Genomic DNA, 13462 nt, shown 5'->3' with positions numbered 1-13462 from the left:
GGAGATCGAGACCATCCTGGCTAACATGGTGAAATCTCGTCTCCACTAAAAATACAAAAAATTAGCCGGGCGTGGTGGCGGGCACCTGTAGTCCCAGCTACTAGGGAGGCTGAGGCAGGAGAATGGCGAGAACCCGGGAAGCGGAGCTTGCAGTGAGCCGAGATCGCGCCACTGCACTCCAGCCTGAGAGACAGCGAGACTCCGTCTCAAAAAAAAAAAAAAAAAAAAAAAAAGTGGGGGGATGACCCAAGAAAGCACTGTAATTGACACTTAGCGATTTTCTACTCTTCGGACCCGGGGCCATGGAGCCTTGAGTAGAGTTGTTTTTTTTAAATCAGCATATCAACTTATTTTCGCTTCGACCCCAATTCCTTCCCTGCTATTCTCTACACTCCAGGAACTCACCAGCAGGGAGCAGGCCTCAGCTAATTTTGGTACCACTTAAGGGTTGCCCATTCTGGCCTCCCTTCTACTCTCTCACCCTCAAATCTTTGTATCTGGAGTGTTTTCTTCCAAGAAGCTGCAACACCTAAGGTTGGTACCTCTCATAACCAACCCACACAAGCGCCCACCTCCTCTTTAGGAACTGGCCAAATTTGGCATTTTTTTCATTACAGCCTGCCATTCCTAGATGTTTTCTACATTAAAGAAGAAGAAAAAAAATCACTGTTTTCTCCTTAACTTCAAGCTACCACTCTCTCCTCTTTCCCTATAAGGGAAGAGAAAACAAAAAGTTGAAATGTAAAAATTCCCCTCCTCACCAGGCGCAGTGGCTCACGCCTCTAATCCCAGCAGTTTGGGAGGCCGAGGAGGGCGGATCACCTGAGATTGGGAGTTCGAGACCAGCCTGACCAACATGGAGAAACCCCGTCTCTACTAAAAATACAAAAAATTAGCCAGGCGTGGTGGCGCATGCCTGTAATCCCAACTACTCAGGAGGCTAAGGCAGGAGAATCACTTAGAACCCAGGAGGCGGAGGTTGCAGTGAGCCGAGGTCATGCCATTGCACTCCAACCTGGCCAACAAGAGTGAAACTCTGTCTCAAAAAAAATTCCCCCTCCTCCCATTATTTAAGCTATTGTCATCACTCTCTTCTCTGCCCCATAAAGCTGTGAAGCCCTTTGCCTCACTCTTGATAGCATGAGGGGCCAGCGGGCAGGGATTGCGATTTGAATTTCTGAACTGTTTTTCCTTCCACTCTGGGTACTTGCTCAGGCATTGGAGTCTCCTCACCCTTGGCCATATGAGTTTCTTTTTTTTTTTTTCTTTTTGAGACAGAGTCTTGCTCTGTCGCCCGGGCTGGAGTGCAGTGGTGCGATCTCGGCTCACTGCAAGCCCCGCTTCCTGGGTTCACACCATTCTCCTGCCTCAGCCTCCCAAGTAGCTGGGACTACAAGTGCCCGACACCACGCCCGGCTAACTTTTTTGTATTTTTAGTAGAGACAGAGTTTCACCGTGTTAGCCAGGATGGTCTCGATCTCCTGACCTTGTGATCCGCCCAACTCAGCCTCCCAAAGTGCTGGGATTACAGGCTTGAGCCACCGCGCCCGGCCGGCCACATGAGTTTCTTTATAATCCTTTGGTCAACTGGGACCTTGATTTTGAAACAGTTTAGTCTCGGGTATTTTTGTTCTGTTTGTTCTGTTTGTAGGTTCTGTCTGTTTGCCTATTTTCTTCTGTTTGTCGGTTTTTGTTGTTTTCATCATTGTGGTTCTAGAAACTTCTCGTGTGCAGTGTCTGACCAATTTTGAACAGGTTCTTTCTATAAAAATCAAAAATTGTAAAAAAATGTTCCGCCAGGCATGGCAGCTCACACCTGTAATCCCAACGCTTTGGGAGGTCAAGGTGGGCAAATCACAAGGTTAGGAGTTTGAGACAAGCCTGGCCAATATGGTGAAACCCCGTCTGTACTAAAACTACAAAAATTAGCCGGGCTTGGTGGGGTGCGCCTGTAATCCCAGCTACTCAGGAGGCTGAGGCAGAAGAATTGCTTGAACCCAGGAGGAGGAGGTTGTAGTGAGCTGAGATTGCACCGCTGCACTCCAGCCTGGGCGACAGAGGGAGACTCCATCTCAAAACAAAACAAAACAAAACAAAAAAATGTTCCAAGGCTAGGGGCAGTAACTCACACCTGTAATCTCAGCACTTTGGGAGGTCAAAGCAGATGGCTTACTTGAGCCCAGGAGTTCAAGACCAGCCTGGGCCAAGCCAGGCATGGTGGCTCACACCTGTAAGCCCAGCACTTTGGGAGGCCAAGGTGGGTGGATCACCTGAGGTCAGGAGTTCGAGACCAGCCTGGCCAACATGGTGAAACCCCATCTCTACTAAAAATACAAAAAATTAGCCGGGCGTGGTGGCAGAAGACTGTAACCCCACCTACTTGGGAGCCTGAGGCAGGAAAATAGCTTGAACCCGGGAGGCAGAGGTTGCAGTGAGCCAAGATCGTGCCATTGCACTCCAGCCTGGGAGTCTCAAACGAACAAACAAACAAAAAAAAGACCAACCTGGGCAACATGGTGACAGCCTGTCTCTATAAAAAATACAGAAATTAGGCTAGGTGCAGTGACTCATCCCTGTAATCCCAGCACTTTGGGACGCCAAGGCGGGCAGATCACCGGGTCAGGAGTTTGAGACCAGCCTAGCCAACATGGTGAAACCCTGTCTCTACTAAAAATACAAAAATTAGCCAGTGTGGTGGCGGGCACCTGTAATCCCAGCTACTCGGGAGGCTGAGCCAGGAGAATCACTTGAACCAGGGAGGTGGAGGTTGCAGTGAGCTGAGATCGCACCACTGCACTCCAGCCTGGGCAATGAGAAAGACTCCATCTCAAAAAAAAAAAAAAAACTAAAACCAGAAATTAGCTGGGCGTGGTCAGGCACATCTGTAGTCCCAGCTACCTGGGAGGCTAAAATGGGGGAATCACCTGAGCCCAGGAGGTGGAGGTTGCAGTGCGCCAAAATTGCACCACTACACGCCAGCTCAGACAACAGAGTGAGACTGTGGCTGAAAAAAAATTTTTTTTAATTAAAAAAAGCAACGTGGCCTGGCACGGTGGCTCACGCCTGCAATCCTAGCACTTTGGGAGGCCAAGGTGGGTGGATCACGAGGTCAGGAGATCGAGACCATCCAGGCTAACACAGTAAAACACCGTCTCTACTAAAAATACAAAAAATTAGCCGGGCATGGTGGTGGGCGCCTGCAGTCTCAGCTACTCGGGAGGCTGAGGCAGGAGAATGGCCTGAACCCGGGAGGCAGAGCCAAGATCGCGCCACTGCACTCCAGCCTGGGCGACAGAGCGAGACTCCGTCTCAAAAAAAAAATGTTCAGGCCAGGTACAGTGACTCACACCTGTTATCTCAGCACTTTGGGAGATGGAGTAGGCAGAGTTCAAGACCAACCTGGAATACATGGTGAAACCCCATCTGTACAAAAAAATTACCAAAAAATTAGCCGGGTGTGGTGGCCCGCATCTGTAGTCCCAGCTACTTGGGAGGCTGAAGAGGGAGGATTGCTTGGGTCTGGGAGGCAGAGGTTGCAGTGAGATTCAACCATTGCACTCCAGCCTAGGGGAGCCAGACTCCATTCTCAGTAAGAATAAAATTTTCCTCTTAAAAAAGAAAAGAAAATCCTCTGTTAACCCCACAGCCCTCTCCTGCTCAATACTGGTCCTCAATATCCAAGGGTTCAGCATCCAGGAATTCAACCAACTGAAGAAAAAAATATCTGGGGAAAGGCCAGGCATGGTGTCTCATGCCTGTAAACTCAGCACTTGGGGAGGCCAAGGCAGAGGATCACTTGAGGCAAGGAGTTCGTAACCAGCCTGGGCAACATAGTGAGACTCTGTCTCTGCAAAAGATTTAAAAATTAGCACTGGGCGAGGTGGCTGACGCCTGTAATCCCAGCGCGTTGGGAGGTTGAGGTTGGCGGATCACCTGAGGTCGGGAGTTCAAGACCAGCCTGACCAACATGGAGAAACCCCGTCTCTACTGAAAATACAAAATTAGCCGGGCATGGTGGTGTATGCCTGTGATCCCAGCTACTCGGGAGGCTGAGGCAGGAAAATCACTTCAACCCGGGAGGTAGAGGTTGCAGTGAGCCAAGATCGCACCATTGCACTGAAGCCTGGGCAACAAGAGTGAAACTCTGTCTCAAAAAAAAAAAAAAAAGAATTACTAGGCATGGCAGCGGCAGGTCTGTAGTCACAGCTACTAGCAGGGCTGAGGTGGGAGGAATGCTTGAGACTGGGAGGTCGAGGCTGTAGTGAGCCATGATTGCACCACTGCACTCCAGTCTGGGTGAGAGAGCAAGACCCTGTCTCAAAAAAATAAAAATAAAAGAAAGAATGGGAGAAGAGAAATTGAGGATAGCCAGAATATACAGTGGTGTCTTCCCAGGGAATTTAGATACCATAATTTCCACCCTCCCATCCTATGGATACCAAAATCTGCTGATTCTCTTGTAGTAAGAGATGACTTTAAGTCATCTTAAAGTCTCTAGATTACTTATAATATCTAATACAATGTAAGTGCTATATAAATAGTTGTTATACTGTATTGTGTTGTATTTTTGTTGCTGTTGTTATTTTAGAGATGGGGTCCCTGAAATCCCGTGATAGAGATTTCTGTCTGTTTTGTTCACTGATGTATTCCCAGCACAGGACAGAGCTTGCTAGTGGATGCTTTATACATCTTCCTCCATAGTCAGGCATGTTAGCATGTGCCTGTAGTCCTAGCTACTCAAGAGGGCTGAAACTGGAAGATCACTTGAACCCAAGAGTTTCAGGCTCCAGTGAGCTATGATCATGCCACTGCACTCCAGCCTGGGCGACAGAATGAGCACTGACTCTAAGAACCTTCCTTCCTCAACACCCCCTCTACCAAAGTTTATCTCTGTTTCTTTTTTTTTTTTTTTCTTTTTTTTTAATTGAGATGGAGTCTCGCTCTGTCGCCCAGGCTGGAGTGCAGTGGTGCAATCTCAGCTCACTGCAAGCTCCGCCTCCCAGGTTCACGCCATTCTCCTGCCTCAGCCTCCTGAGTAGCTGGGACTACAGGAGCCCGCCACCACGCCCGGCTAATTTTTTGTATTTTTAGTAGAGACCGGGTTTCACCGTGTTAGCCAGGATGGTCTCGATCTCCTGACCTCGTGATCCGCCCGCCTCGGCCTCCCAAAGTGCTGAGATTACAGGCGTGAGCCACCGCGCCCAGCTCTCTGTTTCAAGTGTTTGATTTAGAGGCTACAAAGGATGAAGAGGGCTCAAGGCCTCAAACAGAGCAAGGTAAATGGAGTTTCTCCGGCTGCTAGAGCGGTCTAGGAGACCTTAGGTGGCTAAGCCACTTCTTCCTCCTTTGCAAACCCTCTGGTTGTTCTCCATAAAGGAATGACCTCAGATAGTAGACAGTAGCCAAGGCTTACAGGAGGGAAATCCAGACCTGCTCTTCATCCCAAACACCGACCCAAGGACCACTCCTTCCAGGAACCTAGCCTAAAGCAAAGGTGCAGACAGCCCGGGGCCACCGCTGACCTCTAGGGCAAGCCAAATTAAGGCTGGGAGAGGATCCTGCAGGCCAAAGGATGGAAAGGACTAGGAACAAACAACAACAAAACCCTTACGGGGACAGGCGGAACAGTGCCCCCTCCCACTCCCACAACCATTCCTCCCTCGATGGGAGGACGATTTCTGCTATTTGGCCTCATGGGAAATGTAGTCTTTTAGGAGACATGGCCAGAAGGGCCGTTTACAAAACTTTGGCAGAAGAAAAAAATACGTTGTGTATGGGAGTCCAAAACTACCGTCATGCTTGCACAGACTCTAAATACACATTTTCCCCTTTCCTTAGCCTCCACTAGTCTCCAGAGCAATTCCTCCTCCCGCCCACATCCCATGTGTCTCGGCTTTCAATTTGGGCAGACCTACCTCTCTCCTACTCGCTGGTTCGTCAGCCGCTCTGTTCAATCGTAGGAGCGCTCCTGGTCGGTTCCCGCAGTGCCTTGCGGCTGTAATGGCTGCCCCCAGCTGGCGCGGGGCTAGGCTTGTTCAATCGGTGTTAAGAGTCTGGCAGGTGGGCCCTCATGTCGCGAGGGAGCGGGTGATCCCTTTTTCCTCACTCTTAGGCTTCCAACGGAGGTGCGTGTCCTGCGTCGCGGGGTCCGCTTTCTCTGGTCCCCGCTTGGCCTCGGCTTCTCGCAGTAATGGCCAGGGCTCTGCCCTGGACCACTTCCTCGGATTCTCTCAGCCCGACAGTTCGGTGACTCCTTGCGTCCCCGCGGTGTCCATGAACAGAGGTAAAGCGCCCTGATAGGTTTGCCCGGAACTGTCATGTTTTTAGCATTGAAAGGTTTCTGGGGATTCTATTTTATAGAAAACAATTTTGAGGCCCTGACAGGGAGGAGCAGTGAAAAATCTCTCAGGAGAGAAATAACAGTTTGAGTGGGAGAAGGAAACGATCTGGTCACAACCAGAGACGCTCACTAAAGAGCATGAGATTGAAGGGCCACAAAGTGGAACTATGGCTCTGCACCCCGACATGGGAAGCAAATTTGATCCAATAAATGCATGTTGGGCCTCATCTTCTTGTTAAGACACAGTTACACCTGGAAAACAGCACACTTTATTCTTCAAACAGTGTCCGGTATTGGAGACTGGACACAAACTGGTCATTGCAAAATGGTGTCATGAGAAGATAATATAAAAAGACTGGGCCCTGTCCCTTCTTGACCCCTAGCCCTTCCTCCCGTCCCTCCTTCAGGAAAAAAAAAAAAAAAGACTGGGAAAGCTTGCAGAGCCTTCATAGCACCCTTAGTAGGGTGAGAGAATGAGAGCTGAGGAAATATCTGGCTTTGTGTAATCCAGCTTGCTTTCATGTACATTCACTTCTCAGGCACAGCTATACATTATAATTACATGCAGTAATTATTAAGTGCCAGGTATTGTGCTGAGTTTTACACAATTGCTAGTCATCAAAAAAATTATAAGATAAGCTGGTAAGTAGGTACCGTTAATATCAACTCACTTTTACATATGAGAAAACTAAAGGGCTCAGAGAGTTACTTTATAAATTAATGTAAATTAAGGGCCAAAGTCTCAAAGTCAGGTCTAGGTGACTTCAACCTGGTGCACTAATTTTGTACCCCTGCTCCCTTTGTGGGTGGGCAGGAACAAGCACTTGACAGGAAATCCAGATTCCACTATGTCTCACGCTTCTTCCCACTTGCACATAGATGAGCAGGATGTCCTCTTGGTCCATCACCCTGATATGCCTGAGAATTCCCGGGTCCTACGAGTGGTCCTCCTGGGAGCCCCGAATGCAGGGAAGTCAACACTCTCCAACCAGCTACTGGGCCGAAAGGTATGCTACACCCTTGACCATCCTACCCTTTACATCTTTTACTTCTTGCCATGCCTTCAAGGATGGTCTTGGAGGGATCTGAGACCTCACTGAGACTCCTTTGTTCCTGGCAGGTGTTCCCTGTTTCCAGGAAGGTGCATACCACTCGCTGCCAAGCTCTGGGGGTCATCACAGAGAAGGAGACCCAGGTGGTGGGTACCTACAAAGGGAGTCCTTGAAACAGGACAGAGGGTGAAGCTAAGAGGGTCTCCTTTACCATCAGCCTTGAAGAAAATGATGGTCACATTCATTTATGTGAGGAAAGGGGGTTTCTTTTCTTTTTTTTTTTTTTTGAGATGGAGTCTCACTCTGTCTCCCAGGCTGGAGTGCAGTGACGCGATCTTGGCTCACTGCAAGCTCCACCTCCCAGGTTGACGCCATTCTCCTGCCTCAGCCTCCTGAGTAGCTGGGACTACAGGCGCCTGCCACCACGCCCAGCTAATTTTTTGTATTTTTAGTAGAGACGGGGTCTCACTGTGTTAGCCAGGATGGTCTCGATCTCCTGACCTCGTGATCCGCCTGCCTCAGCATCCCAAAGTGCTGGGATTACAGGTGTGAGCCACTGTGCCTGGCCAGGAAAGGGGGTTTCCTCTTCCTTTAGGCATGGTACAGTTCTGTCTCTACCTTGCCCTCCCCTGACATCTAGTCAGAAAGATTTCATTCTCTCGCTCTCTTTTTTTTTTTTTTTTGAGATGGAGTTTCACTCTTGCTGCCCAGGCTGGAGTTCAATGGCATGATCTCAGCTCACTACAACCTCTGCCTCCCGGGTTTAAGCAGTTCTCCTGCCTCAGCCTCCCGAGTAGCTGGGACTACAGGCATGCGCCACCACGCCCGGCTACTTTTGTATTTTTAGTAGAGATGGGGTTTCACCATGTTGGCCAGGCTAGTCTCAAACTCCTGACCTCAGGTGATCCGCCTGCCTTGGCCTCCCAAAGTGCTGGGATTACAGGCGTGAGCCACCGCGCCCAGCCGATTTCATTCTCTGTTTACTGCTTCCTAATCTTCCTTATATTCACAGTCATCATCTTTCTCCCAGATCCCATCAAAGCAGAATGGTAGAAACCTAAGGTCAGCCTGGGCGCGGTGGCTCACGTCTGTAATCCCAGCACTTTGGGAGGCCAAAGCGGGCGGATCACTTGAGATCAGGAGTTCAAGACCAGCCTGGCCAACATGGTGAAACCCTGTCTCTACTAAAAAAATACAAAAATTAGCCGGGTGTGGTGGTGCACACCTGTAATCCCAGCTACTCAGGAGGTTGAGGCAGGAGAATTGCTTGAACCCGGGAGGCAGAGGTTGCAGTGAGCTGAGATTGTGCCACTGCACTCCAGCCTGGATGACAGAGTGAGACTCCGTCTCAGAAAAAAACAAAAAACAAACCTAAAGTCAATAATAGTTTGACTGAGAAGGGAGGGCAGGCTCCTGACATCACAGGTAGCCTCTCTCTCACTTCCCAGTCATAATCTTTTCTCCTGGGGTCTGGGTATCTCACTTTCCTGATTTTAGATTCTACTTGACACACCTGGCATTATCAGTCCTGGTAAACAGAAGAGGTAATTGTGGTGGAATTGGGGTGGATTGGTGGGGAGGTACTGAAAGAGGGTGGGGAGATTCCATTATAGGGGCTGGAAAACCCCTTTACCATACCACATCCCTCATCAGAAATGCCTTAGTCATAAGACCTTTCCTGACTGATGTATGTCTGTCCCTCAGGCATCACCTGGAGCTCTCTTTGTTGGAAGATCCATGGAAGAGCATGGAATCTGCTGATCTTGGTTAGGTTCAGGATGGGAACCTTAAGCCCAGTTTACAGGGGTCATGGCCTTTCATTCCTTGGTAGTTTGGGGGGCGAAAGCCAAGCTCATACCATGGAAGTTTTTGTCAGGGCAGGAGGAAGAGTGACCATTTCCTTTTCCTTCTTCCTGCCTTGCCATCTTCTAGTTGTGGTTCTTGTGGATGTCTCAGACAAGTGGACACGGAACCAGCTCAGCCCCCAGTTGCTCAGGTGCTTGACCAAGTTCTCCCAGATCCCTAGTGTCCTGGTCATGAACAAGGTGAGCACTACCCACCTGAGGAAGGGGTCTACTTCCCTCCAAGTCCCCTATCTCTGACCACGCACCCTTTGCCCATCCCCCATGTCCAGGTAGATTGTCTGAAGCAGAAGTCAGTTCTCCTGGAGCTCACGGCAGCCCTCACTGAAGGTGTGGTCAATGGCAAAAAGCTCAAGATGAGGCAGGCCTTCCACTCACACCCTGGCACCCATTGCCCCAGCCCAGCAGTTAAGGACCCAAACACACAATCTGTGGGAAATCCTCAGAGGATTGGCTGGCCCCACTTCAAGGAGATCTTCATGTTGTCAGCCCTAAGCCAGGAGGATGTGAAAACACTAAAGGTCAGTTAGTCTTGGCCATAGCCTGGCCCTTGGTTTCTACCATATGAAGACAGCCCTCAAATTTCCTCCTGGAAGCAAAAGTGAGGAGAAAAGTCCTGGTTGGGATTAAGATGCCCATCTATTCCCTCTGTTCCCACAGCAATACCTTCTGACACAGGCCCAGCCAGGGCCCTGGGAGTACCACAGTGCAGTCCTCACTAGCCAGACACCAGAAGAGATCTGTGCCAACATTATCCGAGAGAAGCTCCTAGAACACCTGCCCCAGGAGGTGCCTTACAATGTACAGCAGGTACAGAGTGAAGGGTTCTGGGGGCTCTCTACCAGACACACACCTCTACCCAGGTGTATGACTGACTAATCATTTGTCTCCCTGTACAGAAGACGGCAGTGTGGGAGGAAGGACCAGGTGGGGAGCTGGTTATCCAACAGAAGCTTCTGGTGCCCAAAGAATCTTATGTGGTAAGTGAGACTAGGCTCAGAGGAGAGATCAAGACTATGTTAGGCAGGAGTTCTTCCCCCAGCTTGGAGCCCTGAGAGCAGGACCATATCCTTCTCTCTTTTTCTTCTTCTTTTCTTTTTTTTGAGACAGTCTCGCTCTGTCACCCAGGCTGGAGTGCAGTGGTGTGATCACAGCTCACTGCAGCCTTGACTTCCCACGCTCAAGCAATCCTCCCGCCTCAGCCCCCTGAGGAGCTGGGACCAGCTGATTTTTTTATTTTTTATTTTTATTTTTGAGACAAAGTCTCACTCTGTCATCCAGGCTGGAGTGCAGTGGCGCGATCTCTGCTCACTGCAACCTCCGCCTCCCAGGCTCAAGTGATTCTCCTGCCTCAGCCTCCCGAGAAGCTGGGATTACAGGTGCCCGCCACCAAGCCCAGCTAATTTTTGTATTTTTAGTAGAGATGGGGTTTCACCATCTTGGCCGGGCTGGCTTCGAACGCTTGACCTCAAATTGTCCGCCCACCTCAGCCTCCCAAAGTGCCGCCTGACCATCCGCTAATTTAAAAAAATTTTTTTGTAGAGAAGGGGTTTCACCATGTTGCCCAGGCTAGTCTCAAATTCCTGGGCTCAAGCAGTCCATGCACCTTGGCCTCCGAAAGTGCTGGGATTAATATGCGTGAGCCACCACATCTAACCCTCTCTTTTTTTTACTTTTTAATTTTTTTTTTGAGCCAGGGTCTTGCTCTGTCACTCAGGCTGGGGTGCAGAGGCACGATCTCAGCTCACTGCAACCTCTGCCTCCCAGGTTCAAGTGATTCTCCTGCCTCAGCCTCCCAAGTAGCTGAGATTACAGGTGCCCGCCACCATGTCCAGCTAATTTTTTGTGTTTTTAGTAGAGACAGCATTTCACCATGTTGGCCAGGCTGGTCTCGAACTCCTGACCTCAGGTGATCTGCCCGCCTCGGCCTCCCAAAGTGCTGGGATTACAGGCGTGAGCCACTGCGCCCGGCCACCCTCTCTTTTTTTTAAAGAGGGGTCGCACTGTTACCCAGGCTGGACTCAAACTCCTGTGCTCAAAGGATCTTCTCACCTTAGCCCCCCAAGTAGCTGGGACTACAGGCATGTGGCATCATTCCTGGCTTCCTTCTCTTTCACATACCCTCAGAAACTCCTGATTGGTCCGAAGGGCCACTTGATCTCCCAGATAGCACAGGAGGCAGGCCGTGACCTCATGGACATCTTCCTCTGTGATGTTGACATCCGCCTCTCTGTGAAGCTCCTCAAGTGACCACCCTCTACTGACCCTCCCAGGGCATTCCAGCTCCAGCTGCTGGCGGGAACTGACCAGTTCTGTCCTTGGCTGGGGACCCTCCAGGCACTGGTGAGAGACATGAACACTGACTGGCCGCTAGCTGGCCTGGCCCTGTTGAGTCTGCACAGTCCCTGCCCAGCTGTGTCTTCTGTTGGAAGAAGGAACCTGCCTTAGCTCAGTTTCCAGGTGGTTCCTCTGCCTGGGACCACAGCTACAAAGGTGTAGCTAAGAAGATGGCCCATTGGTGGGAGCAATGTCACCCTGCCTCCAGCTAGCTATGGGCCCAGAGTTTCTCCCTGAGTCGCTGTTGCTAGCAGGGAGATTTCTCTTCCTGCCCTCACTTCCTTCACCTTGAACTTGGATAAGAACTCGTGTCTCCTGAGTGAGGTAGCGCCTCCCATCTGCTCCCCAATTCTTGATCTCTCCCACCCCATCCCTCTCCCCAGTCTTGGATACTAATAAAATATAAGCATTCTGGTTCTCATCTTTATTCCTTTTATTTATTTATTTTTATTTTTTAATATTAGGGACTGAGTCTCACTATGTTGTCTAGGCTGGTCTCAAACTCCTGGGCTCAAGAAATCCTCCAGCCTTGGCCTCTGAAAGTGGTGGGATTACAGGCGTGAGCCACTGTGCCTGGCTTATCTTTATTTCTTTACAACAGGAAAGAGAAAATGTATCTATTCCCTCCCCTACCCCCCATCCCATGCCCCCACCCCTGCCTTGTTTGAGCTGGAGTCTCCCTTCCAGTAGTCTGCTCCAGGGTCCTGAGTTCTCTTCCTGGCACGTTTTCTGGGTATAGCAAGAGAACCATTACCATTACTAAACTCAGTAATGGTAACGGTTTCCTTGCCATTCCCAAGTGCCCTGGCAGTCAGTAGGTTGTGACAGGCTGAGCAGAGAGCTTCTTGGGCTTGCAGCATCTCTCCTGTCCTCCTTGTCAGGCTCCAGAGCTGAGGGTGCCCGGACTAGTACATCATCTATACTGTAGTGTCTCATCGCAAACTTACAGTATATGATGATATCCCAGCCAGGGCCCCACTGGGGGCACAGGAAGCATGGCTTGAAAAGCACTGTGAGGGGCTGGGGGCAGAACAGGACAGGTCAGGGCTGGACACACACAGCTCCCTGCTCCCTGCTCTACGGCTCCCTCGCAGGCCAGCGTCTCCTTGATTCTGTGGTCAGGCACAGCCCAGGTGGGTTATGGGAAGGGGACTGGAGCTAGGGTCTGTTAAGATCTCATGGGGACCCAGGGCCAGTGTTAAACAAGCCAGAGATGGCGTAATGATGCAGAAGGTTCCCTTTGGTCAGACTAACAAGCAGACAGGCAGACAGACCCAGAGAAGGTGCACTTACCTGGAGCTGGAACTGCAGACTGAGGAGGCCTTTGGATGCAGGGAGGATCTGTCCCTTCCTCTTCCTCAAGCTGCTTGCCTTTTATCATACCGGTCCCTCCCCTGGGTGGGGCACTTTTCCTGGCCCTGCCTCTTAACCCTTGCCCTGCTAGAGTCCATGACAAGGGTCACTGGCCCCTTTCCCTAGAAGGCCTTTTCTCACATAGTCTCTCATGGACCACATTCACCCTTCACTCCCATCTCCAAGAAGCTCATCATCTCTGCCAGGCTGGGAAGGAGAAAGAACAGCCTCATCCCATCCACCAGCATTTAATTGCTGGTCAGATCCCTAGTGGAAGGTTTTTCATTTTTGCTTTTTTTGTTTTTGTTTTTGTTTTGCAGTGGTGGTAGGCAATGTTAGTTGAATCTCTCTGTATAGGGCAGGAAGGGTCCTGGCAACTGGATCTCCAGAATCTGTCTGGCAGCCGAGCTCACGCTACCCGTCAGCCTAAATTTCTATTCCCAGCCCCTGCCCCTGTGTTTATGATGAGCCCAAGGAGGCCAGACCTAGGCAGGCAGAGAGACTCTGCCTAGCACTGC

General features: G+C 50.3%; 2 protein-coding genes and 1 non-coding gene across 7 annotated transcripts in view; 1 reads left to right on the top strand and 2 right to left on the bottom strand.

Moving 5' to 3' along the window:
- Positions 1-6245, bottom strand: part of FAM222B (family with sequence similarity 222 member B) — a 101087-nt gene extending 94842 nt beyond the window's left edge. For 2 of the 4 annotated variants that reach the window (XM_063599165.1, XM_063599163.1), the window contains exon 1: positions 5916-5991. The gene's annotated coding sequence lies outside the window, so the exon portion shown is untranslated. Of the gene's footprint in view, positions 1-5915 lie in introns of all 4 variants that reach the window. The other 2 variants (XM_055101887.2, XM_063599164.1) reach the window with 2 other exon arrangements.
- ERAL1 (Era like 12S mitochondrial rRNA chaperone 1) lies at positions 6001-12012 on the top strand. Of its 2 annotated transcripts, none has more exons than XM_034942185.3 (10): positions 6001-6283; positions 7220-7347; positions 7461-7538; positions 8890-8936; positions 9097-9158; positions 9325-9437; positions 9527-9775; positions 9915-10064; positions 10154-10234; positions 11528-12012. In XM_034942185.3, exons 1-10 carry the CDS (start codon positions 6001-6003, stop codon positions 11558-11560), a joined length of 1224 nt encoding a protein of 407 aa, XP_034798076.1. In that variant the 3' UTR covers positions 11561-12012. The 2 variants fall into 2 exon arrangements, with proteins under 2 accessions (XP_034798076.1, XP_034798075.1); XM_034942184.3 differs by having other exon boundaries at positions 11382-12012.
- Positions 12013-12483: 471 nt separating this feature from the next.
- MIR144 (microRNA mir-144) lies at positions 12484-12569 on the bottom strand. Its single transcript, NR_106534.1, has one exon. It is a non-coding gene; the product is annotated as a microRNA mir-144 (primary transcript).
- Positions 12570-13462: the final 893 nt, after the last annotated feature.

This window comes from Pan paniscus, chromosome 19 (assembly GCF_029289425.2).
Source record: "Pan paniscus chromosome 19, NHGRI_mPanPan1-v2.0_pri, whole genome shotgun sequence".
Taxonomy (NCBI): domain Eukaryota; kingdom Metazoa; phylum Chordata; class Mammalia; order Primates; family Hominidae; genus Pan; species Pan paniscus.
The sequence above is the reverse complement of the archived record's forward strand: the minus strand, read 5'-3'. Positions and strand labels throughout refer to the sequence as shown.

Bases quoted from the DNA above. Each gene is read 5' to 3' on its own strand.
- ERAL1 (XM_034942184.3), top strand. From the start codon at position 6,001: ATGGCTGCCCCCAGCTGGCGCGGGGCTAGGCTTGTTCAATCGGTGTTA. The intron at 6,284-7,219 runs GTAAAGCGCCCT...ACTTGCACATAG, and splicing joins CGCGGTGTCCATGAACAGAG to ATGAGCAGGATGTCCTCTTG. The intron at 7,539-8,889 runs GTGGGTACCTAC...TCCTGATTTTAG, and splicing joins CAGAGAAGGAGACCCAGGTG to ATTCTACTTGACACACCTGG.